Source organism: Phacochoerus africanus, chromosome 8, assembly GCF_016906955.1.
Source record: "Phacochoerus africanus isolate WHEZ1 chromosome 8, ROS_Pafr_v1, whole genome shotgun sequence".
In the NCBI taxonomy this organism is placed as follows: Eukaryota; Metazoa; Chordata; class Mammalia; order Artiodactyla; family Suidae; genus Phacochoerus; species Phacochoerus africanus.
The window spans coordinates 58,175,502-58,198,757 of record NC_062551.1 but is presented as its reverse complement, the minus strand read 5'-3'; the positions used below and the strand labels follow the sequence as shown (position 1 = coordinate 58,198,757).

The 23,256-nt window shown below is 49.9% G+C and overlaps 1 protein-coding gene across 1 annotated transcript; it reads right to left on the bottom strand.

The window, feature by feature from the left end:
• Nucleotides 1-132: 132 nt before the first annotated feature.
• Nucleotides 133-20,373, bottom strand: CACNG7 (calcium voltage-gated channel auxiliary subunit gamma 7). The gene is made up of 5 exons (XM_047791204.1): nucleotides 20,094-20,373; nucleotides 19,307-19,393; nucleotides 18,767-18,907; nucleotides 1,969-2,114; nucleotides 133-1,518 (listed from the first exon to the last, which is right to left on the bottom strand). Exons 1-5 carry the CDS (start codon nucleotides 20,287-20,289, stop codon nucleotides 1,261-1,263), a joined length of 828 nt encoding a protein of 275 aa, XP_047647160.1. The 5' UTR covers nucleotides 20,290-20,373; the 3' UTR covers nucleotides 133-1,260.
• Nucleotides 20,374-23,256: the final 2,883 nt, after the last annotated feature.

Here is a 23,256-nt window from a genome sequence, read left to right as displayed (position 1 = left end):
CCCCCCAGCCTCGTTAAAAATCGCTGCGTAAAGACAGGTTAACTGCGGCGGTCCCCCCTCCCCCCCTCCCACTTAAGATGCAAACTAAAAGCCCCCATCCCTCCCCTGCCCCCCTCCCCCCACCCAGGGGGCCTTTCTGGTTCCGTGTACAACACTGTGCTACCTCGCCCCTCCTCCCCTAATAAGGGGGGGGGTGGGTGTGTTTCTGGAGACCCACACCCCCAATCTGTCCAAGGGGGCGGACGGACCCTTGGAAGAGGCCAGAGTTGGGGGTCTGAGATGGGAAGGGGGACTTCAATGAGGGGGGGTGCCAGAAAATGGAAGACTTCGAGGTTGGGGGGGTGTCGACCCCCGCTACTACCTCTCCCTCCCCCGACGGGGCCTCGAGGGGGAAGAGGCGGGCACAGGCGTGGAAACGGCGTGGAGGAATTCCCTCCACCCTAGGGTCTCCATTCTTGTCGTGTGGTGTGTGGGGCTGGGTGCATCTAGGGACTACGGATGAGCAGGTGGGGCGGGGGGAGGGAGGCAGAGGAGGAAGAGGAAGGCAAAGAAGCCAAGGACAGCCAGCAAGAAAATCCGTTCAAGATTTTCTGTCCTCGAAAAGGCAAGTAACCTTCAGAAGGCCGAGAAGAGTCGAGCAGGTGAGAAAGAAGGGGTCTCGCAAGTGTGTGTGTGGGGGGGGAGGATTAACCATACACACGGCCTCCAGCCCCCCAGCCCACTCCGGAGCTGTGGACGGAGCAAGGAGCGACCCCCACTGCACCCGACGACCCCGAAGGTCCGGAGGTGAGACTGGGCCCGGAAAGAGATTTGGGGGCAGAGGGGAGAAGAGGATGTTTGGCATTCCTGGCGGCTGCCGGAACCTACTCTCCAGCCCGGAGCCCCTGCAGCGAGAGGGAAGGTTGGGGGTCCGCGGAGGTGGGCGCGCTCTGCCGCTCCGCGAACAAAGCAGAACCTGGGAGCCTGTAATTGGCTGGGAGGGGCGTGGCCTGAGGAAAAGGGGCGGGTCATTTAGGAGGAGGAGGAGCCGTCTGGAGGTGGAAGGGACCACTGACGTGTTAGGGTCAGGAAAAGGGGAGGGGCCATTGGAAAGAAGGAGGGGTTTTGGAGACGGGGCGGGGCTAACGCGCGCACGGCATCCTCTGGGGGGGAACCAGGCGTCCCGAGGGCTTGAGCTAGAGCTGCGTTGCGGGGAGACCCGTGAGGAGGAAGAAGAGGAGGAGGAGGAGGAGGAAGAGGGGCTCTTGGAGGGCCGGGGCCTCAGCAGGGCGAAGTGGAAATGTGCAGGTGGTCGGGGTACTTGATGGCGGGTGGGTAGTTCTGCGTCATCTGGATGGATACGTCGCTAGAGATGTCGGAGGGGCTGCGGCCGCGGCGCCACGCCTCCGGCTGCAGAAACTGGCCCGAGTAGTCGGAGCAGTCGCTGAGACGCGGGCGGTAGAAGGCGGGGTGCGGACGGTACATCTCCTCCTCGGCGTAGCGCTTGGTGAACAAGTACACAGACATCACGCCGGCTCCCTGTGGCAAGGCGGGGTCAGAGTCCCAGCGGCTGGCCCTGGGCTCCCTCGGACCCCAAGACTCAAGACCCCCAGCCCCTCCTCTCCCAAGGCCCAAGAGTCCAGGCCTGCAGCTTCCTCCTTTCCCAGAACCCAGGAATTCGGGCCCCAGCCGCCTCCTCTCCCAGGATCCCGGGAGTCAGAGTCCTCAGCTTCCCTCCCCCAGATCCAGGAGTCCAGGCCCCCAGTGCCCTACTCCCCCGGGGAGTTGGAGTCCCAGACCCTCCTCCTCCAGGACCCAGGGGTTAGGACCTCAGCCACCACCTCCTTTGAATTCAGAGTCTACACCCGCAGACTCCTCCTCCACCTGGGCCCCAGAAGCATGCCCCACCCCCCCACCCCAACTCCCGCTGCCCTGCGCGAGACCCCATCCCCATTCAAAACTCCGGAGTCCGGGTCCCACAGACATCACCTCTTTGAGCAGGAAGGAGGACGCAGCGAAGGCAAAAGACCACCCGTAGCGATAGTGGAAATACTGCTCAGAGCTGCTGGGCCTGTTCATGACCTCGTCGTTGATGCTGGAAATGTAAAGAACCAAGCCCACCACCAAGGAGAGGCCTGGGGGGGGGGGGCAGAGGGGTGCCCTTGGTCCATTAGCCGTGGACCCTTTCCCCAGCCCCAGGCCCTCTGCATCTCGCTGCCATCCTCCCTCCTCTCCTCCCTGCTCTGTCCTGGACGAACTCCCATCCTTGGAAGCCCCTTGCATTGCTGGGCCTTGGCGGGATGCAGGGAGCCCAGAGATAAACCAACAACCTCTTCCTCCGCCGCCCCTCAACCCAAATCTGCCATCCAGGAGCTCACAGGGCAACTGGAGAAGGCACATACGGACACGGGTCAACAGTCATGTTCATGGTGACAGATCCTGTAAGGGAAGTAGCGGCACCAAACCCACCTGGGGTGGGGGTGGGGGGAGTTAAGGGAAGCTTCCTGGAAGCAGGACTTTGTCCAAATTCTAAAGGATGGGGCCCAGGGGAGAATTAGAGTACACCATTGCACCCTTCTGGCCAGGGCAAAGGTTGGGGGAACACTGAACTGATCCATCCATGTAGCTAAAACACAGACCACAGACACAAGACTCGAGGCCAGAGAAGGGAGCCAGGATGAGCCTCGAATGCCAGGCTGAGGAAGGAGCTTGGCATGGGTGCCAAAGGCACTAGGGAGCCATGGCAGGCCTGGAGCAGAGTAAGGACAGGGCCAGACTGGAGTGTTAGAAGGTCCTTTTGGGGCTGGTTTGTTCTGGGAAGAGACTGGAGGGGAGAAACTGGAGTTGTGGTATTCCAGGGGGAGGAGGCTGAAGCCTGAGCGAAGGCTGAATAGATGCAAAAAGCAACACCAACATCAGCAGTAATAGTAATAATAACAATAATAATTCCTTCAAACCTCACAACAGTGCTTTCAAGAAGGTACCATTTTTGTCTCCATTTGCAGTTTTTTGAGGAGATAGAGGCATGCGGAGAAGAGGGAGAGGAGAGGTCTGGTTTGAGAACTGTGAAGAGGCAAATATCTCATCCTCAAGAAGAACATGCTTTTATTTTTTATTTTCATTTTTTGTCTTTTTGCTTTTTTCTAGGGCCGCTCCCATGGCATATGGAGGTTCCCAGGCTAGGGGGCCAGTCGGAGCTACAGCTGCCGGCCTACGCCAGAGCCACAGCAATGTGAGATCAGAGCTGCATCTGTGACCTACATCACAGCTCATGGCAATGCCGGATCCTTAACCCACTGAGCAAGGCCAGGGATCAAACCTGCCACCTCATGGTTCCTAGTCAGACTCGTTAACCACTGCACCACGACGGGAACTCCGAACATGCTTTTAAACAGTAGCCATGCAAGGGTGGCTTAAGGAGGCTATCAAGTTCCTTGTCCTAAATTAATCCACATAGTCCTTCTCAGCATCTCCCCCTAGAACCCTACAAATAAACATTTGTGTGCTCATCACACCCCAGAATAACACTAAATGCCTTCCAGTGCCTACAAAAGAGGTTAGCAAATGATAACCCCAGGCTGCATTCAACCCACTTCCCACATTTGTATGGCCTACTACCTAGGAATGGCTTTCATGGAACTAAAATGGTTGAAAAAAATGCAAAAGAAGAATGTTTTGTGGCATGTAAAAAAGTCTATGAATTTCATTTGGCAGTCCGTCAAAGTGTTAAAGATAGAATTACCACATGACCCAGCGATTCCACTCCTAGGTATTTCCCCAAGAGAACTGAAAACATATGCTCACACACAAACTTGTGCCTGAATGTTTGCAGCAGCATTATTCATAATAGCCAAAAAATGGAAACAACCCAAACGTCTATCAACTGAGTGGATAAACAAAATGTGGTATAGCCATATAAAGGAATAGTATTCAGCCAAAAAAAGGAGTGAGGTACTCATTTACACTACCACGTGGATGAACCTAGAACATGTGTGAAGAAAAAGCAGCTAGACGCAAAAGACCACACATTGCACGGTTCCATTTATATGAAAGATCCAAAACTGGCAAATCCATAGAGAGAGAACGTAAATGGGTGGTTGCCGGGGCATGGGGTGGAGGGGGGATTAGGATGGGCTGTGAAAGGGAGGGAGGGGTCTCTCTGGGGTGACGACAACATAAAATGAGGTGATGGGGATGGTGGCACACCCTTGTGACTGGATTAAAACGGCTGACTACGTGAAGAGTGTGTTATGCGGGTTACACTATCTCAGTTCAGAAGGTAGATGCATGTATCATTTCAGGGTCCATAAATAAAATCTCGTGGGAACACGGCCACGTCCATTTATTTATATTTCGCCTATGGCTTCACTAGCGGTAGTGCCAGCAGAGACGGTATGGTCATAAAGCTGAACGTGTTTATTTGGCCGTTTGCAGAAACACTTCCCAGACTCCCGGACTGCCATGCCTACCTGGCCTGGTACCTCCCCAACTCACTCTTGCAAGTGTCTCCTTGCACCTTCCATTCAGGTCCCATGACTTTGCCCATCCTTCCTTGAACACAGCAAGCTCCCTCCTGCCTCAGGGTCCTTGCGCTGGCTGTTCCCTCATACTGGATGTCTCCATGTCTCTGTCACTGCATTTAGATCTCTTCTTCCTTGTCCCCTCTTTCGAAAGGCCTCCTATGATCTCCTTGTTTAAAAACATTGCTCCTTCACTCAAAATTAAAGACACACAGATGAAAACAGTAAGAAGATACCATGTCTCTTCCATCAGATCATCAAAAGTTAAAAAGCTTAACTTTTGGGGACACTGAGGAAATGGCCGCTCTTATGTATTGTTGGCAGGGATGCAAAATGGGACAACCGCTGTGGAGGGGAGTTTGGCCACGTCGAGCAAAATTACACACGTCATTATCCTTTGGCTCAGCAATCCCACGTCTAAGGGTTTACCCTAAAGATATACCCATTCAACAATATGAAATCACCTATGTACAGGTTAATTCACTGAAATATTATTTGTAATTGGAAAGCACTGATAATGACCTCAATGCCTTTACACAGAGGATTAATAAACTAGAAAACATCACATAACACAATGAAAAGGACGAGGAAGATCTCTATGAACTGATGTGGAGTTCAGTGATAGTTCCAGACTACATCACTAATTTAAAAATTAATACACAAAGGATTATAGAGAACACTAACTTTTAAGTTAAAAAAAAAGAGGTACAAAAATTCATATATATGACTGCTTATTTTTTGCAAAAGGGGCTAAAGGAGGGAAAACAAATATGAAGTTGATTACCCACAGGAGGTAGGAAAGAACAGAAAGGAAGAGATGGGAAGGAATTGGCATTCCTCTGAGCACATATTTTGCCTAATTTTGACCTTTGGAACTATGCAGCTATTTTCTATATTCAAAAAATAAAGGGAGTTCCCGTCGTGGCTGAGTGGTTAACGAATCCGACTAGGAACTATGAGATTTCAGGTTCGATCCCTGGCCTCGCTTAGTCGGTTAAGGATCCGGCATTGCTGTGGGCTGTGGTGTAGGTCGCAGATGTAGCTCGGATCTGGCATTGCTGTGGCTCTGGCGTAGGCCAGTGGCTACAGCTCCGATTCGACCCCTAGCCTGGGAACCTCCATATGCCGTGGGTGCAGCCCTAGAAAAGAAAAAAGAAATAATAAAATAAAATAAAATGAACATGAGTGAGGGAAGAAACTAAAATTCAAGATAAACAAAGATAAATGAAGCTAACTTATACCAAATGAATAATACCACCACAGGAGGTGGGGAAAGTAGTAAGCTAAGTAACTTTTAGCCAAAGTACTTTGAATAGTGATCAAGTTTAAAGACTAAGAGGCTGATGAAATCTTGAACCTCATTTCGTTGATTTTTGTTGTGAGTGGTGTAGGGGTAGCAGTGCCTAAGTTCTGTGCATTGTAGGGTTGAGCGAAAGCACACATATACCGATGGTTGCAGGAGCTTCTGAGAGAAGGAAGGTACAAATCTGAATGGGGTAAAGTCAGGAAAGACTCCTGGAGCATCAGTATAAACGCTGGTTTTACAAGTATATATAATTTCCCAACATGTGTACGGAAATATCCTAGAAGCAGTGACACCCCAGCAGCAATAAGCATACCTAGTGCCCAGATTTTGGTCTCTATCATCATCCCCACCAAGTCAGGAGCTAGGAAGAAACAGCTCATTTGAAACGGGAAATGGGGCCAGTAAAAGAGCACTGGTACCACAAAATAAGGATGAACTCAAAAAAAAATGTTGGAGACATGTCAAAAAAGGACACAAAAAAGAATGAAATGATGTCATTTGCAGCAACATAAGACAAGGATACAAAGGAACTTATTTTCAGAACAGAAAGAATTCACATATTTTGAAAAACTTGTGGTTAAAAAGGGAAAGGTTGGGGGGGATGGAGATGGACTGGGGGTTTGGGATGGGCGTATGCACACTGAGGGGTAAGGAATGATGGGCTCATGGGGACCTGCCGTCTAGCACAGAGACGGCTACCCGATATTCTGTGACAATCCACGTGGGAAAAGAATCTGAAAGAGAATGGACGTGTGCACATGGGTCACTGAATCACCAGGTTGTACAGCAGAAGTGATCGCAACCTTATAAATCAACTAGACCTCAACAAACCTTTAAAAAACGGGGGAGGACACAGAAACTCGTTTGAAGGGACTTCCTGATAGCGCAACGGGGGGGGGGGGGGCAATTTGAACACCAACATGAATAATAAAACTAACGGCATATGAAACACTGAATTTTTTAAAATGTGAATCCATACTAATATATTCTTTTTTGGGGTTTTTTTGGTCTTTTTTTTTTTTGCCATTTCTTGGGCCGCTCCCGTGGTATAGGGAGGTTCCCAGCCTAGGGGTTGAATCGGAGCTGCAGCCACTGGCCTACCCCAGAGCCACAGCGACGCGGGATCCAAGGCACGTCTGCGACCCACACCACAGCTCACGGCAACACCGGATCCTTCACCCACTGAGCGAGGCCAGGGATCGAACCTGAAGCAACCTCATGGTTCCTAGTCGGGTTCAGTAACCACTGCGCCACGACAGGAACTCCCACCATACTAATATATTTTCCAAAGAAATAAAGAAAACAGGAGAAAGTTCTTTTTTCCAGTGTCATCCATATAGACAGAAAAACAGTCAGAAAACACCACTTTGCAATCCCTGTAGTGATATTAGGACCCAGGCAAGCACCATCTGGACATTAAATCACGGACAGACAGAATCTTCCCATGAACTACCTACTCATTACAAAGAGATTTTTTATTGCTTAGTTTTTTTTTTTTTTAAATTATACTTGACTTACAATGTTCTGTCCATTTCTGCTGGACAGAAAAGTGATCCAGTTATATATATGCATATATATATACATACACACATTCTTTTTCTCCTGTTATCTTCTACCATGTTCTATCCCAAGAGATTGGATAGAGTTCCCTGTGCTGGACAGCAAGACCACTTTGCTTCTCCATTCGAAATGTCATCGTTTGCATCACTCACCCCAAACTCCCTGTTCATCCCACTCCCTCCCTACTCGCCTTGGCAACTGCAAGTCTGTTCTCTATGTCTGTGGGTCTGTTTCTGTTTTGTAGATAGGTTCGTCTGTGTCATATTTTTGCTGTTGTTGTTTTTAAGGCTGCACTTGCGCCATATGGAGGTTCCCAGGCTAGGGGTCAAATCGGAGCTGCAGCAGCCAGCTTACCCCACAGCCACAGTGCCGTCAGATCCCAGCCGAGTCTGTGACCTATACCACAGCTCATAGCAATGCTGGATCCTTAACCCACTGAGCGGGGCCAGGGATCGAACCTGTATCCTCATGGAGACTAGTCAGGTTTGTCACCACTGAGCCACAATGGGAACTCCTGTGCTATATTTTAGATTCCACATATAAGTGATATCCTATGGTATTTATCTTTCTCTTTCTGACTTACTTCACTTAGTATGAAAACCTCCAGTTGCATCCCAAAGAGATTTTTTAACACTTCCTTTATCATAAAGGAACCTGGCAGGTACCATCTGAACCGTGAAAGCAAAGCTAACATCACCAATAATAGGGCAGAGGGACAGCCCAGTCTCCTGATGTGACCGTGCCACTTCTTCATTTGTGGAGTGTCCCTGCTGGAAAGTTGTAACCTGGTTCCACTCTGCGGAAACCGGAGGTCCTTCTACAAAACACGGGCTGCGCTTTTCACAAAATGTCAACATGAAAGAGTTCCTTTAAAAGGCACAGGAACTGTATAAAAGATGAAAGGAGACCAAAGAGACACAGCAAGGAAATACACAAAGCGGGATCCTCGCCTGGATCCCCAATCGGGCGGAACACTTACTATACAAGTATAGGCAGTTAGGGGATGATGGGTGAGATTGGAATTTGGACTGTGTCTTAGCTATAACACTGTACAAATGTTAAACCTCCTGAATTTGATTATTGTACTGTGATGAGGAAGGAAAATGCACTTCTTCTTGGGAGATATTTGCTGAAGCATTTAGGGGTGAAGTGTTTGCAATTTATGTTCAAGGGGTTATACATAATATATACATATACCTATACATACATCTGTAGATATATACACATAAAATAGATGGGAAGAGGAGTTCCCGTCGTGGTGCAGTGGTTAACGAATCTGACTAGGAACCATGAGGTTGCGGGTTCGATCCCTGGCGTTGCTCAGTGGGTTGAGGATCCGGCGTTGCCATGAGCTGCGGTGTAGCTTGCAGACGCGGCTCGGAGTCCACGTTGCTGTGGCTCTGGTATAGGCCGGTGGCTACAGCTCCGATTCGACCCCTAGCTTGGGAACCTCCATATGCCGTGGGAGCGGCTCAAGAAAAGGCAAAAAGACCAAAAAAAAAAAAAAAAAAAGGCAGATGGAAAGAAAGAAAGAGACAAATGTGGCAAAAGGTTAAAAATTGGCCCAGGTGGAGAACATACGAGAGGAGAGTTCCTTGTATTATTTTTGCAGCTTTTCTGTACGGTTAATTTTTTTCCAAAACATCAAATTGTAAAGAAAGTAAGCACCCCCAAGCAGGATTTTCCCCCAAGATGCCCAAGTGTTACTGCAACTGGCTTATGTGTTCATGGTAAAGGGGAAAATGTCCCTTTTCAATAGAAAGCTCTAATGATGACCAAGTGTTCAAATTTTGTTCCACTCCTCACGGAATAATTTGACGTTATTTGCTACCAGAAGCAGTGGGCTAGAAAGAACGTGGCACCACCTCTGCATCTTCTTGCCACACACTTTTTTATTTTCTTTTTAGTGCCACATTGGCAGCACATGGAAGTTCCCAGGCTAGGGGTTGACCTGGAGCTGTAGCAAAGCACAGCCACAGCCATACCAGATCTGAGTTGCATCTACTACCTACACGGCAGCTTGCGGCCACTCTGGATTCTTAACCCACTGAGCGAGGCCAGTGATGGAACCCGCATCCCCATGGAGACTATGTCCAGTTCTTAACCCGCTGAGCTGCATCAGAAAATCCTTGCCAAACACATTTCACCAGGGTCTAATCAAGTCCAGACCTAACTTCCGGGTTACAGAAAATACAAAGAAAGAGGAACAACTCAAATGATACCAGGAGGAAACAATCAAACCACGAGTAGGATGTGGGATGTTCTACCAGACACCCTGTCCTGCAGTTTTGCACAAGGACAATGATATGTGCCAAGCTGTATCACCTGAGCAAGTCATCAATCTTATCTCCAAAAGAGAGACGACCAGAAATTATGATGTCTCTTGATATAATGCAGTAGGATATAACCGCACCACCTATGAATTCTTTGTTTCTTTGCTTTTAGGGCTGCACCCAGGGCATATGGAAATTCCCAGGGTAGGGTCGACTCGGAGCTGTAGCTGCTGGTCTACACCACAATCCCACGGCCACACCAGATCCTTAACTCAAAGAGCCAGGCCAGGGATCGAACCGGCGTCTTCATGAATACTAGTCACGTTTGTTACAACTGAGCCACAACAGGACCTCCCTATGAAGCATTTTTGCCAAAAAAAAAAAAAAAAAATCAAATGTGGATTTTAGTTTTACAGGAGAACACAGGATGAAGGAACACACTAAACCACAGCACAGGAATGCAACTGGAAATACTTAGAATGTGTGAATTCTATAAGACAAACGGCTAGATGTCTGCAACATAAAAATGGCAAGGGATCCGTAGGAGAGGGACCGTGAGAGATTAAAAGAGGCTTCAGGGATCTGTCGACGAAGTACACACATGGAATCTGGATCCTTACTTGCAACACACTAATTGTAAAAAAATAAAATAAAATGAGGCATTTATGAGGCCAGCAGGGCAATCGGACATTGGCTAGATGTTCATTTGTATTAAGCAGCTATTTGTAAGTGTTTGGGCATGTTAGTTGCACCATGGCTGTGTCAAAGAACAAGGTGCTAATTTCCCAGAGATATACTGGAATCGTTGTGGATAAAACGATTTCCTGTTTGAGACCAGTTTTAAAATAATGGAGTGAAGGAGTCCCCTGGTGGCTCAGTGGGTAAAGGATCCAGCGTTGTCACCGCTGTGGCTTGGGTCACTGCTGTGGCATGGGTTCAACCCCTGGGCCAAGAACGTCTGCATGCCCTGTATGTGGCCAAAAAAAAAAAAAAAAAAAAAGATAATGTAGTGAAGTGCAGAAGGGAGATGTGAGAGTACGACTAAAAAAAGATCCACCATATGTTGATAATTGTTGAAACTGAGTGGAGGGGACATGGCGAATTATACTATCCTTTCTATATTTTACAGTGAAATATATTTTAAAAGTCAGTGTTGTTGTTAAAAAAAAAATGTTGTGAGAACCAGTCTAGACTAAAAGAGACATTAGCTAAATGCTACGCATGAACTCAGATTGAATCCTGGCTCTGGGGGAAAAGCTATAAAAGGCGTTCTTGAAACAACTGGGACAGTTGGAAAAAGGAATGAATTATATTATGGAATTATTGTAAAATTTCTAGGTTTTTTTTTTTTAAAGAAACTTTGGCTTTTAATTTATGAAACACTTGAGGATTTTGTTGTTGTTTTGACTGCACCTGAATCATGTGGAAGTTCCTGAGCCAGGAATCAAACCTGCGCCATGGCGGTAGCCAGAGCCACAATAGTGACAATGCTGAAACCTTAACTCTCTGAGCCACCAGGGAACTCCAAAATTTCTAGGTTTGATAATGGAATTGTTGTTATGTAGAAAACGTCCTTACTTTTTTTCTCTGCTTTTTTTTTTTTTTTTTTTGAGGGGGAGGTATGCAAAGTTCTTGGGTCAGGGATCACACCTGAGCCATGCAGTGACCTGAGCTGCAGCAGTGACAATACCAGATCCTTAACCTGATGAGCCACCAGGGAACTCCAAAATGTCCTTCTTCTTTTTTGGTCTTTTTAGGGCCGCACTTAGGGCACATGCAAGTTCCCAGGCTAGGGGTCAAATCAGAGCTATTAACGCTGGCCTACGCCACAGCCACAGCAATGCTGGATCTGAGCCAAGGCTGTGACCTACACCCCAGCTCATGGCAATGCTGGATTCCCGACCCACTGAGTGAGGCCAGGGATCAAATGTGCATCCTCATGGACTCTAGTCTGATTCATTACCACTGAGCCACCATGGGAACTCCCCCAAATTTCCTTATTCTTGAGAGATGCATACTAAAATGTTCAGAGAGGAACACGCATGACGTCTGAAACTTACTTTCAAATTGTAAAGCCAAAAAAAAAAAAGTATGTAAAGAGAAAGAATATGGCAAAACGTTAGCAAAATCCAAGTATCTATGTGGGCCTGCGTGGAAGAAGGTGTTGTACTATTCCATAGATTCCCAAGTTTCCACTGAGTGATTGGGGTAAGATAAAATGACCCCTACCAGTCTCCTTCCCCTTAATCTGCCTTATTTATTTTTGTAGCATTTATCACCACCTAACATTATGTTTTCTATTTGTATTTTTTTTTTCCTATTTACAGCTACACTAGCAGCATATGGACGTTCTCAGGCTAGGGGTCGAGTCAGAGCTGCAGCTGAGGCCCATGCCACAGCCACAGCCATGCCAGATCGGAGCTGCATCTGTGACCTCTGCTGCAGCTTGTGGCAATGCTGAATCCTTAACCCACCGAGCAAGGTCAGGTATCAAACCCAAATCCTCACAGGGACAACGTCGGGTACTTAACCTGCTGACCACAACAGGAACTTCTATCTGTAATTTTCTCGTCATGCATCTCCTCCACCTCCTCCAGGATGCTGGCAACTAGTCGGCCTTATTTCCTCTTGCACTCCTAGCATTTGGCACAGGATCCAGCAGATAATAAATACTAGTTGAATGGGTAAATACACTCGCCATGCAGCTGGAACTTCTGAAAAGCTTGTTTGCTGCTTTCCCTTTTTAAATCCACTCTAAATCCCCATTCCTCCATCTCTACAGCACTTTCGACTTCCAGTATGCCATAATTTCTGCATTCAAGGAGGGGGGCCCATGAAGTGTTCCATGGTGGACAGGCATCTGAGATGGGTCTTGAACGGTGAGCAGGTTTATAGGAAAGGAATATTTACAGAAGGCCAGAAACTGCACTCACTAGCATACCCTAGTCAAATGCTTGGGAGTTCTCTCGATGCCCAACACCCCTCGTCCAAGAAGGATGGTCCATCAACAAGTCATGACCATTTTACTTCCTCAGTTTCTCATGGATCGAAACCCCTTTTTGCATCCCCGTCCCTGACCCAGCTAAGTCTGATTGCTATGCCTGTGCCATTGCCTTCAAACTCCTATCTCCCTGTTTATTATTTATTTCCTTAACCACACCAACAGCACGTGGAAGTTCCTGAGCCAGGGATTGAAGCCTGAGCCAGATCAGTGACAATGCCAGGTCATAAGGGAGCTCCCAATATCTCCCTGTTTTATTTTTATTATTTTTTTGGCCACACCCATGGCATATGGAAGTTCCCAGGGCAGGGATCAAAGCTGAGCTGCAGCTGTGACCTACACTGCAGTTGCAGCAAGACCAGATCCTTAACCCCCAACTGAGCCATAGTGGGAAAACCTATTTTAGATACTCGTTTTTCCTTTCTTTCCATTTTTTTTTTCAGGGCCGGATCCATGGCATATGGAGGTTCCCTGGCTAGGGGTCAAATTGGAGCTGCCAGCCTATGCCACAGCCATAGCAGTGCCAGATGTGAGCCTTTTCTGTGACCTACACCAGAGCTCATGGCAATGCCGGATCCTTAACCCACTGAGCAAGGCCAGGGATTGAACGCACGTCCTCATGGATATTAGTTGGGTTTGCTAACCACTGAGCCACAATGGGAACTCGGATACTGGTTCTTTTTAAGGCCCACACAAGCCTCTATCCTTGTAAAAACCCTTGTTGGCTCCCTAGTATTCACAAGAGAAAGTATTCATTCCTCAGTCGGATAGTCCAGGATTTTTTTTTTTTTTTTTGGTCTTTTTAAGGCTGCACCTGCTGCATATGGAAGTTTCCAGGCTAGCGTTTCAAATCAGAGCTACAGCTGCCAGCCTACACCACAGCCACAGCAACACCAGATCTGAGCTGAGTCTGCAACCTACGCCACAGCTCACGGCAACCAATGCCAGATTTTTAACCCACTGAGTGAGGACAGGGATCAAACCCGCGTCCTCATGGGTATTAGTCGGGTTTTTTACAGCTGAGCCATGACAGGAACTCCACACCAGGCTCTTTATAATCTGATTCTTGCTTCACCTTAAGTCCTATATTTCACATTGCTGTTCTAAGTAATACACATTCTCCAGAGAGTCGGGATCAGGGTGGATGAGAAGGAAACAAGCATTTCCGAAGAGAAAAAGAGTGTTTTCGCTGTTGTTGTTGTTTTCTCTCTTTTTGTTTTTAGTAATTGAAAGGTATCTAAAAATGATCTCAAAATGTAAGTTATTCTTGTCTTTCTTTCTCCTTCCTGGCCACTTTACAGTGGCTCTGGTTCTCAAAAAATAACCTTCTTTTCTCTTTTTTCTCCTTCCCTATTTCCCCCTCTCCCTCCCCCCTTTCTTTCTCTGTCATCCAGGCTTCTTCCTCCCTCCCTCCACCACATCTGCTTCAGAATTCTTAGAGCGCAGTGGGCAAGAATCACCTACATGCCAAGATGAATAGGAACAGCTTGGCTTTAGAACAAAGAGTTTCAGGACCATGGAGAGCCACACAGGCAGACGGTCCACCTTAGTTGCTTTCTAGGCTCTTAACACACGCTGGGGATACTCATCTCTGCACGAGGCACTTTTCTTTCTTTCACTTGAAAAAGTCTCCCTTTGCCATTTCAGCATCATCAATTTAGGTGTCACCTGCTTTTGGAACCCTGGTCACTCTCAGCCTCCCTACCCCTATTGCATCCACTGAATGCATCTTCCCTTTCCCCAGATGCCCAAGTTCTCCTGATCACGCATCCCTCCTACAAACACCTCACTGTGTACTTTGTACCAGCAACTCATCGAGTCTCTGGCGACACAAACAAGAGCAGGTCCCTGCCTTTTGGAGTTTACAAGTTCTGGTGGAAGGAGACAGAAAACGAATAGGATGACAAGAGCAATAAGTGCTATAAAACGAATATAAAATAGGGTCTGGGGTGGCTAGTATAGCAGGGGCAAAGCGACCTTGGGTACCATTGGCAGAGAAAGAAACTCTGAGGAGGAAACGGTGGAGCTCTTTGAGAATCAGGAAGAAGACAGGGTTCGTGAGTGGAAACGTGAGGTTGGGATGATGGCTTTCAATGAAGAGACTGAAGCTAGGGAGGCTGAACTTAGGAGCAATGGAGAGAGTGTTTGTGAATGAGGAAATGAGGTCAGGGGCTGGACAGGGGCCAAGTCTCGGAAGACCCTGTAAGTCAGCGTGAGGAATTGAAACGTATTCTCGAAGCAATGGAAATCCGTCAAAGCATTGAAGGAATGGGAGGGTTCTGGGATAAGCTCTGATGGACATGGGGCTGGGAGCTGTTTGGGGGCTGACGGCATGTGGGCTGCCATTTACGAGTCTGCATGTCACCAGGGCCCAGCACAGGCATGGCATGGAAGCGATCTCTCTAAAAGTTGGAGGCCTGACTGAATGAACCAGTGACTGAGCCTATGCACAGAATACATTTGAGGATCAGGAATTAATAGGAGCTATGCACGAGACGCATGCCTCTTATGACCTGGAAAAAAGAAAATCAATGTCACTCAGCCTCCTCCCCCTTCTCTCACCAACCAGATCTAGTCAGTCATCTGGTTCGATTGATTCTTCTGTCACCATCCTTTTCTCTCAAGCCATCCAGTCACCTTTAACTTCCCACCCCCTGCCCTGGCTCAAGCCTTATCCGTGATAGCCTGGACCACGGCATCAGCCTCCTCCACAGGCTGCACATGTCCCGTCTCTTTCCCTTTAGTCCATCCCCAGCATAGGCCCCTGAGGGATGTTTAACACCTGGGTGTGACCTATCCATCCCTGCCCCCAGCCCTCTCAGCACTTTCTCCAAAACTGAATGCTAAGGCCACCATTTACCAGGCCTCAGACAACTCCTGTCTCTAAGTCTGGATTTCCTCCCTGGGAACGTGAGGTGGTTGGATAGGATCATTCCGTTCTAGGATCTAAGACACCAGAATTATTTTCATCCTTTCCTCTCTCTTTCTCTCTCTTTTTTTTTTCTTCTTCTGCTTTTTAGGGCCAGACCTGCAGCATATGGAGATTCCCACACTAGGGGTCAAAATGGAGCTGTGGCCACCGGCCCACACCACAGCCACAGCAACACAGGATCCAAGCCATGCCTGCGACCTACACCACAGCTCACGGCAACGCCGGATCGTTAACCCACTGAGCAAGGGCAGGAACTGAACCCGCAACCTCATGGTTCCTAGTCGGATTCGTTAACCACTGCACCACGAAGGGAACTCCTCTTTAGGATTTTTAATTGTGGTGGGACAGCCGAGGGCCAGGGTGATAGGCTGAGTGGGATCCTGCTTCCACACGGAGCAATTTAACTACTGAGTGCTTCTGTTTCCTCCACTGAAAAACGGCAAGAATGATAATGGCATCTGCCTTACGGGTGAAGCAAAAGAAATCATGTGCATTGAGCACTTAGAACTTCTCCAAACCCCAGCACTCAATGAAATATTTATTATTACAGTTGCATTGTTACTGCTCTATGTCTGTCTGTCTGTCTGCATGTATGTACATGATCTGTATTTATTTGTTTATTTAAAACTCCTACATATTAAGCCCTTACTGCTATAGACTAGGCACTGGGTTGACTCTTCGCATCCATGATCTAGACCTGGGATCAGAAGGCTGCTATTTGTCCCGCTGCCTGTTTTTGTATGTTTGGTGAGCTAAGTGAGCTTTTTACATTTTTAAAAGGGTGGGGAGGAAAAAACAAAACAAAATCAAAACAACAGAAGAAGATTTCACGACCCATGAAAGTTACACTGAATTCAAATTTCGGGGTCCATACATGGGATTGTAGGAATGCAGCCAGGCCCACCGCTCTGCCTCTGGCTGCTTTGGCACTTCAACCCCAGGGTGACAAAGCCTGAAACATTTACAATCTGGCCCTAAGCAAAAACAGGTTGCTAACTCTCACCGGAGACTGGTCCTCTCACCAGCTCCACAAAGGAAGGCTGTGGTTTACACAGTAAGGGTAGGATGCTAACCCAGGTCTTTCTTGGTTCACAGTCACTCTCCCCTTTGAAAGCACACAAGTGGATATGTTGGGTGGGGTGCATAGGTCACAGTCCACGAAAGGAAGTTAGAGATATGGGGTTCAACCCCCTCCCAATTGCTCTATTGTTACATCATCAGAGGCCTGACTCTTCCAGACCTGACCGTTAGCATGACCTCAGGAAGTCAGGTCCTAGCACCCTGACTGGTATAAACATGGCTTTGGGGAGGAGAGCACCCTCATCCCAGTAGCATCCCATCCGATTCCAGCGCCAGCGCTGCTATTTACCAGCTACGTCGTCTCTCTGTTCCCACTTCTGTGCACCACGAACAGTGCAATTTTCCTTCTAATGTTTTGGGTGGGTTGAATAAAAGTCCCCATGCTCCCTACCCTTGCCCCACTTTCTGTCTCTCTAGGCCACTATTTTTCCATCTGACACTCTGGGATGGTGCTATTCTATGTGGCTTATTTTAGCTCGGTGTCTGGCTCCACATGCCATGATTCAAGTCTGCACGGAGGTTGCACCCTGGTTTCCCTAGGAAAAGGCCTTGTTGGGTTAGGTTGGAGGCGCGGAGGAGGTTTAGCCTAGAGAAAGCAGGGTGAGGAGAGGAGCGGGGAGGAGCCTGGGGGAGGGGAATGTTCAAGTTCAACTCTCCGCAGAGCCGACTCCAAAGAGGTAGCCCAGCGGGGGCCCCAGGGGAGGAATGGAAGTGAGACATGCAGTGGGGTTTGCTCATAGAATTTCAACTGCACTAAAAGGACCCGAATGGAGCTTAATCAAATCATGCTGAATTAATTCGCATTGACCTGAAGAATTGAGTCAGGATAGATTGCGGGTAGTTGAGTTGGGCCAGATGGATGGAGTTAAGCTTGTCAGAGCTGAGACGAGCTGGGCTGACCTGAGCTGAATTAGACCCAATCGGACAGGATGGAGCTGGGAAATTTGGAGGAGGGTAACACATCAGAAAGAAACTCTATTCCAGAGCTCAGGACACTCGCGTCCCCGGGGGCACCAGCCTACGCTGGTATCTTGGGCAACTCCCTGCCCAAGAGATCCCCATTTTAGCAAAGGAGTGCTCAGGATAACTCCCAGGCAGAGATGTTACGAGGTTATGCGTTCACTCGTGCCAAAGAGCCTTGTGTCTCAAAAGGACAAAGAACTATCCACAAACATTCAATCACAGCGAATGACAGGCATGCTGAAGATTTCAGGATGCAGTGTACTGATGCCTGCAACTCACTTCGAAATGCCTTTTAAAATGATGATAAGATAGACTGGTGGGTGGGTAGACAGGTACAGTGTAAAGCAAATACGGAAACATGGTCATGGCTGACTCTAAGTGGTGGCTACAGGGTTTTGGGGTTTTTTGTTTGTTTGTTTTTTGTTTTTTCCTAGGGCCGTTCCTGGGTCATATGGAGGTTCCCAGGCTAGGGGTCCAATCGGAGCTGTAGCCACCGGCCTACACCAGAGCCATAGCAATGCGGGATCTGAGCTGCGTCTGCGATCTACACCACAGCTCATGGCAACGCCGGATCCTTAACCCACTGAGTGAGGCCAGGGATCAACCCGCAACCTCATGGTTCCTAGTCAGATTCGTTAACCACTGAGCCACGACGGGAACTCCGCTACAGGATTCTTTTGACTTTTCCATTTGAAACACGTTCACGTACGATGTGGCACAGAACATAAAGAGCCCTGTAATCTGTTAATTGCTAAAATATCAGGAGTGGTTAAAAATACAGCCTCTGGAGGCGAAATGCGTGAGTTTGAGCCCCATCTCTGCCTCTCACTGGTTTTATGGCCCCTGAGAAAATGACTTCATGTCTCAGGGCCTTTGTTTCCATAGCTGTAAAATGGGGCTATTAATAGCGTTTACCTCACAGGGTGTGGTGAGTATCAGAGCAGAGCCGGGCACCTAATTAGCACCAATAAGCCTTCGCTGCGATTTGGCTGCTATCTCTAGTTCAAGAGAAGGAACGTGCGGCTCAGAGAGGTTCTGCAACTCCTCCAGGATCACACAGCGAGGAAGGGGCTTTCTTATGGGAAAGGGGAGCCAGAGGTTCCTGGAAACTAAAACAGTCCCGCAGCCTGTAAATCCTTTCCTTGGGCTTACCCGATAGGATGAAGAAGATGCCAGAAACGAAGGCCAGAATGGTCCTCTGTGGGCGGATGTGGCCGATGTTGCTGATGACGAAGGCGGTGAACACGAGGAAGAGGCTGACCATGGGGAAGGGGGTGGCTGTGCGCACTGTCTCTGGGGGAGGGGTAAGCGGAAAGACGGGGGTGAGGGGGGCTCTCCAGGGGGCACACCTTCGCCTTGTCCACTCTTGTGACCTCTCCGCGGCCACCGCCTCCCGCCTTTTATGTGGCTCCGCCCCTTTCTGAAACTTCCACTGCTGCCTCCACCCCTTCACCCAGGCTCCTTTGGTTTGGCCCGACTCCTTTCCTATTGGCTCCACCCACCTCCAAGACTCCGCCCCTTCACCTGACCCCTCCTCCTTACCCAACCACTCCGCCCGCTTCCAAGCTTCCAAGCCTCTGCTCCAGTTGCCCCTGCATCCCACCCCTTCCCTGGTCCCGCCCTTTCTCCCAGGACCCGCTCTGTCATCCTGCCCCCTTATGGCCTAACCCTCCCACTCCCGCTCCCCCTCACTCAGAATATTCTCCGTGTTTTCCGTCACCAAGTTGATCTCCGGTTCAAGGAAATATTCTGAGGCCACGCAGCGACCCTTTTCTCGGCCTGGGGAGGGGCAGATAAGACGGCAGGGCTGGGTGAGAGGCCCCTAAGCTCTGGAGAGGCGGTCAGGGGCAGGACGCACAGTAGAGAGACCCCAGGATGGGACTGTGAGGCTTAATCCAAGGGTCCTGCTCTGTCCTGCTCTTAGGGGGTTGCGGAAGCGGGTGGGCAGGAGTCTGGAAGCTCCTACTGCAAGCTGCCCTAGAGGCCCTTGGATGGAGGAGGATAGGGGGCACACCTTAAGTGAGGAAGGGCTGTGGGCCGGGACTCTTAAATCCCTCAGGAGGTCAAGGTCTGGGAGGTGAGGTGGGACACGATTCCTAGAAGGAGCGGTCTTTATGGTAGCTGGGAGGCATGGATTATTGTTGTTATTATTACTATTATTATTATTTAGTCCTGCTCATTCAACACTGGAACTGTCCAGAAGACAAGTTCTGAACCTAGACTACAGCTTTTAAGGGATCAGGAGACTCCAGGGGCCTTACTGGGGATTAGACACCTGGAGATTGTGTGAGTGCTGCATTGGGGTTCTTAGATCTGGGGAATAAAGAGCTAGAATTGACTCTCCAGATAGAAATTTGACTCTCTAGAAGAAAAACGGGATCTGTTTCTGGATTTCTGGCACCCAAGGGATGGGACGATGGATAAGGACTCTCGGGTCCCAGGCAAGGTGGGGAGAATTGCCTGGAGGGAAGGCGCCTACCTGCGAAGAAGCAGACTCGCCATAGGCCGGCGTGCAGTGCCATCTTGACCTCCGTGGTCTGGTTCTGCGGCAACACGGTTCCCTCCTCCATGTACAGCCAGTAGTCCGTGCTGACGGCGATGCCCACCAGCAGCAGGCCGCACGCACCAAACACGCTGCTCAGCAGGGTCAGGGCGCGGCTACTGCAGTGACTCATCCTCAGTGGCGGGGGGCGCCCTGGGGGGCCTGAGGGACACGAAGCCCCGGTGGAGAGCCCTGATGGGACCACTAGAGTCCCCCAAACCCCACGAAGCCGTGTGGGACACTGGACCTGGGCCAGAAACACCAATCCCCAAACTGAAGCCTCTCGAATCGACCTCTGGGTCCTGACCCATGACACAGATTGACCCTGGATTCCAACCCTGTGTCTGCGCCTAGGTCCCAAATATCATGCCTCTGACTAGAAACTCAATTCCTGTATTCTCAACTCAACCTCAAAACCAGACCCTCCAACCTTAATTGCCTGCCCTGACCTGAGACCTTAAATCTAGACACCAGACACCACCAGAATCCCTAACCTTGAGCCTAGACCCATGACTCAGAAACTATTACCCTGATCACACACCTCAACCCTAGGACAAGCACGCCCACCCCACCCCACCCCCAGTCCTGACTCAGTGCCCTAACCAAGCCCCCAACTTTGAATACCAGACCCCAACAAGAACTCATCACCTCAACTCTGAGCCAGGTCCTAGGTCCCTAGACCCTGAATATTGGATCTTGAACACTAAGTGGTAACTTAACTAAGTGGCAAGGTAACTGGTCTAGAAACCCTAACCTAGGCCACCAATTCTGACCCCTTGCCCAGACCTGGCACCCTGACCCCTATCCTTTGGACTCTGTCTCTGAATAGCAACCAGAAATCCCCCAGGTGGGTCACTAACCACATAGCCTGGCCTCAGGCCCTGACTTCAGGCCTTTCATCTAAATTTAACTTTTGGACTCTTATATTGACCCTTGACACCCAATTCTAACACCCAATTCCAACACCAAGCCCTTGACCCATGACCTTCTAACTCTGATCTGCTGGCTTGACCTCAATTTGGTATCCCAATCTGAGACTGTACATCATGACCCAGATCCAAAATTCCAGAGCCTTAATCCCTCCTCCATCCCAAATTCCTCCAGGCCCCTGAACTGGGATGTTGGAATTCCACCCAAGGCCACCAGATCCCAGAATATGGGGGGGTCCAGAGACCTGGAGCCAGGATTTGGGCTAGAAACTCCAGAATGTCAAAACCAGGCTATAGGAATCCCCCCTTGCCAACTCAGCATGCTAAGCGGACCACTCCAGTCCAATGGTGACCCTCCCTCAAACTAGGAATCAGTGCTCTGAACTCTAAAACCCAAATCAGGAAGCCCAGGAAAACCACTCCTCCCATTCCCATTACAAACCCCCCAAATTCCCTGCCAGAAGGTCTGCATTCCAACTTCCCAAGCTAGGACCTCTGATTACAGGCCTTCTTCAGCATCCAACATGGAACCTGAATTCCCTTAACACGGGACCCTCAAAGCAAGAGATCCCCAGGTCATAGCTGTGGTCTCCCAAATGCCAATCAGGGATCTGGAGATTCCAACTAGGGAGTTCGTAACCCCTTACCCACCACACTCACCCTTCACAGGGAACCTCTAAATCACACAGTCCCATGAATTGGGGGACTCAACTTGGGATCCCCAACCCATCTCAACTAGAGACCTCAACATACTGGAATACCATGATTTTCTTTTTTTTTTTTTTTTTTGGCTGCACCCACGGCATGCATAAGTTCCCAAGCCAGGGATCAAACCGGAGCCACAGCAGTGACAAGACCAGATCCCTAACCCACTGAGCCACCAGGGAACTCCTCTATCACTTTTTTAACCATGAAGGTTAAGACCCCTAATCAACTCCCCCCACAATGCAGCTGAGGCTTGGGACCCCACTCTCCTTAACCAGAATTCTTGTAGCCTTGAAACTTGACACTGCCCCCAATAAGAACCTGGGAGTTTGAGGTAATCTAACCTGCTTCCACTCCATCCTAGCATTCAGTGCTCCCACCCCACCGGCCCCACCCCCAGCCTCCTGGAGGATTCAGGGACTGGGGCCTGGCAGAGCTCCCACCAGTTTTTCCTCCCATCCCCCATCCCATGGCTCCAGGGCTTGACTGGCAGCTGCCTGCTCCTCTTCCAGTCCACTCATCTCAGCATCAAAACCCCTGTCACTCTGTCTGCCCTAGTCCCAGGTAGCTGACCTCGGCGCCCCCCACTGGCTCCCCAGCACTTGGGACTTGCCCACTGTCACCCTTCTCACTTTGGCTGTGGCGCTCCCTTCTTGCCTTGCTAGATCCCTCCTCCCTCTAAATGGCCCACTCAGATCTCCTCATTCTCCTCCAGCCTCCAGCCCTTCCTCCTTTGGGACCCCCACCCCCCTGGCCCGGAGCCTCCTTCCTATCCGTCTTTATCCTGGCCTCTCCTGGATATAGGCTTTTGGGTCCCCAGGGTCCTGTTCTCCAAGCCCCAAGTCCAAACTCCACCTCCTTTCAATCTCTTGGGAAACGTACTCCCCCTTTCTGGGTACCCCTTCTCAGACCGACCTCCTGCCCTTACTGGGCCCGGGCCCTCCCCACTCAGCCAGGACAGCCTCTCTCAAGGACCTGGCCTCACCTTCCTCCGTACTCAACGATCTCTAAGACTCGGACCTCAAGAGTACACTTGCCCCACGCTGGGACCCTCGGACCCCGTCCTCCCGATCCCTTAGGCCCAAACGTCCCTCCATCCTCCATTGCCTCCCGAACTCGGGACCGCCAACATCCCCCCAACCCCCGAGCCACCCCGACTCTTTTTAGCCCCGATTCCCCGGCTCCCAGCCGCCTCAAGTGGAGCCCCCCACCCCCCCGCCTTCTTCCAGGACCCTCCCCTCGCGCTCACCTCGCTCAGGGCTGGGCGGACGCTCCGGGCCGCGGGCCCCGCAGCCGCATGACCGGCCCCGCGGCTTCCCCCGGCCGCCGCCGCCGCCGCCACCGGGGTCGCCGGTGCCCGCGCCCCCCGCCCCCGCCCCGGAGCCCGGCGTCCCGGCCCCCTCCCGGCCTCCCACCCCCCACCCCCCGCGCCCGCGGCCTCACTCGGCGGACGACGCCGGGAGCTG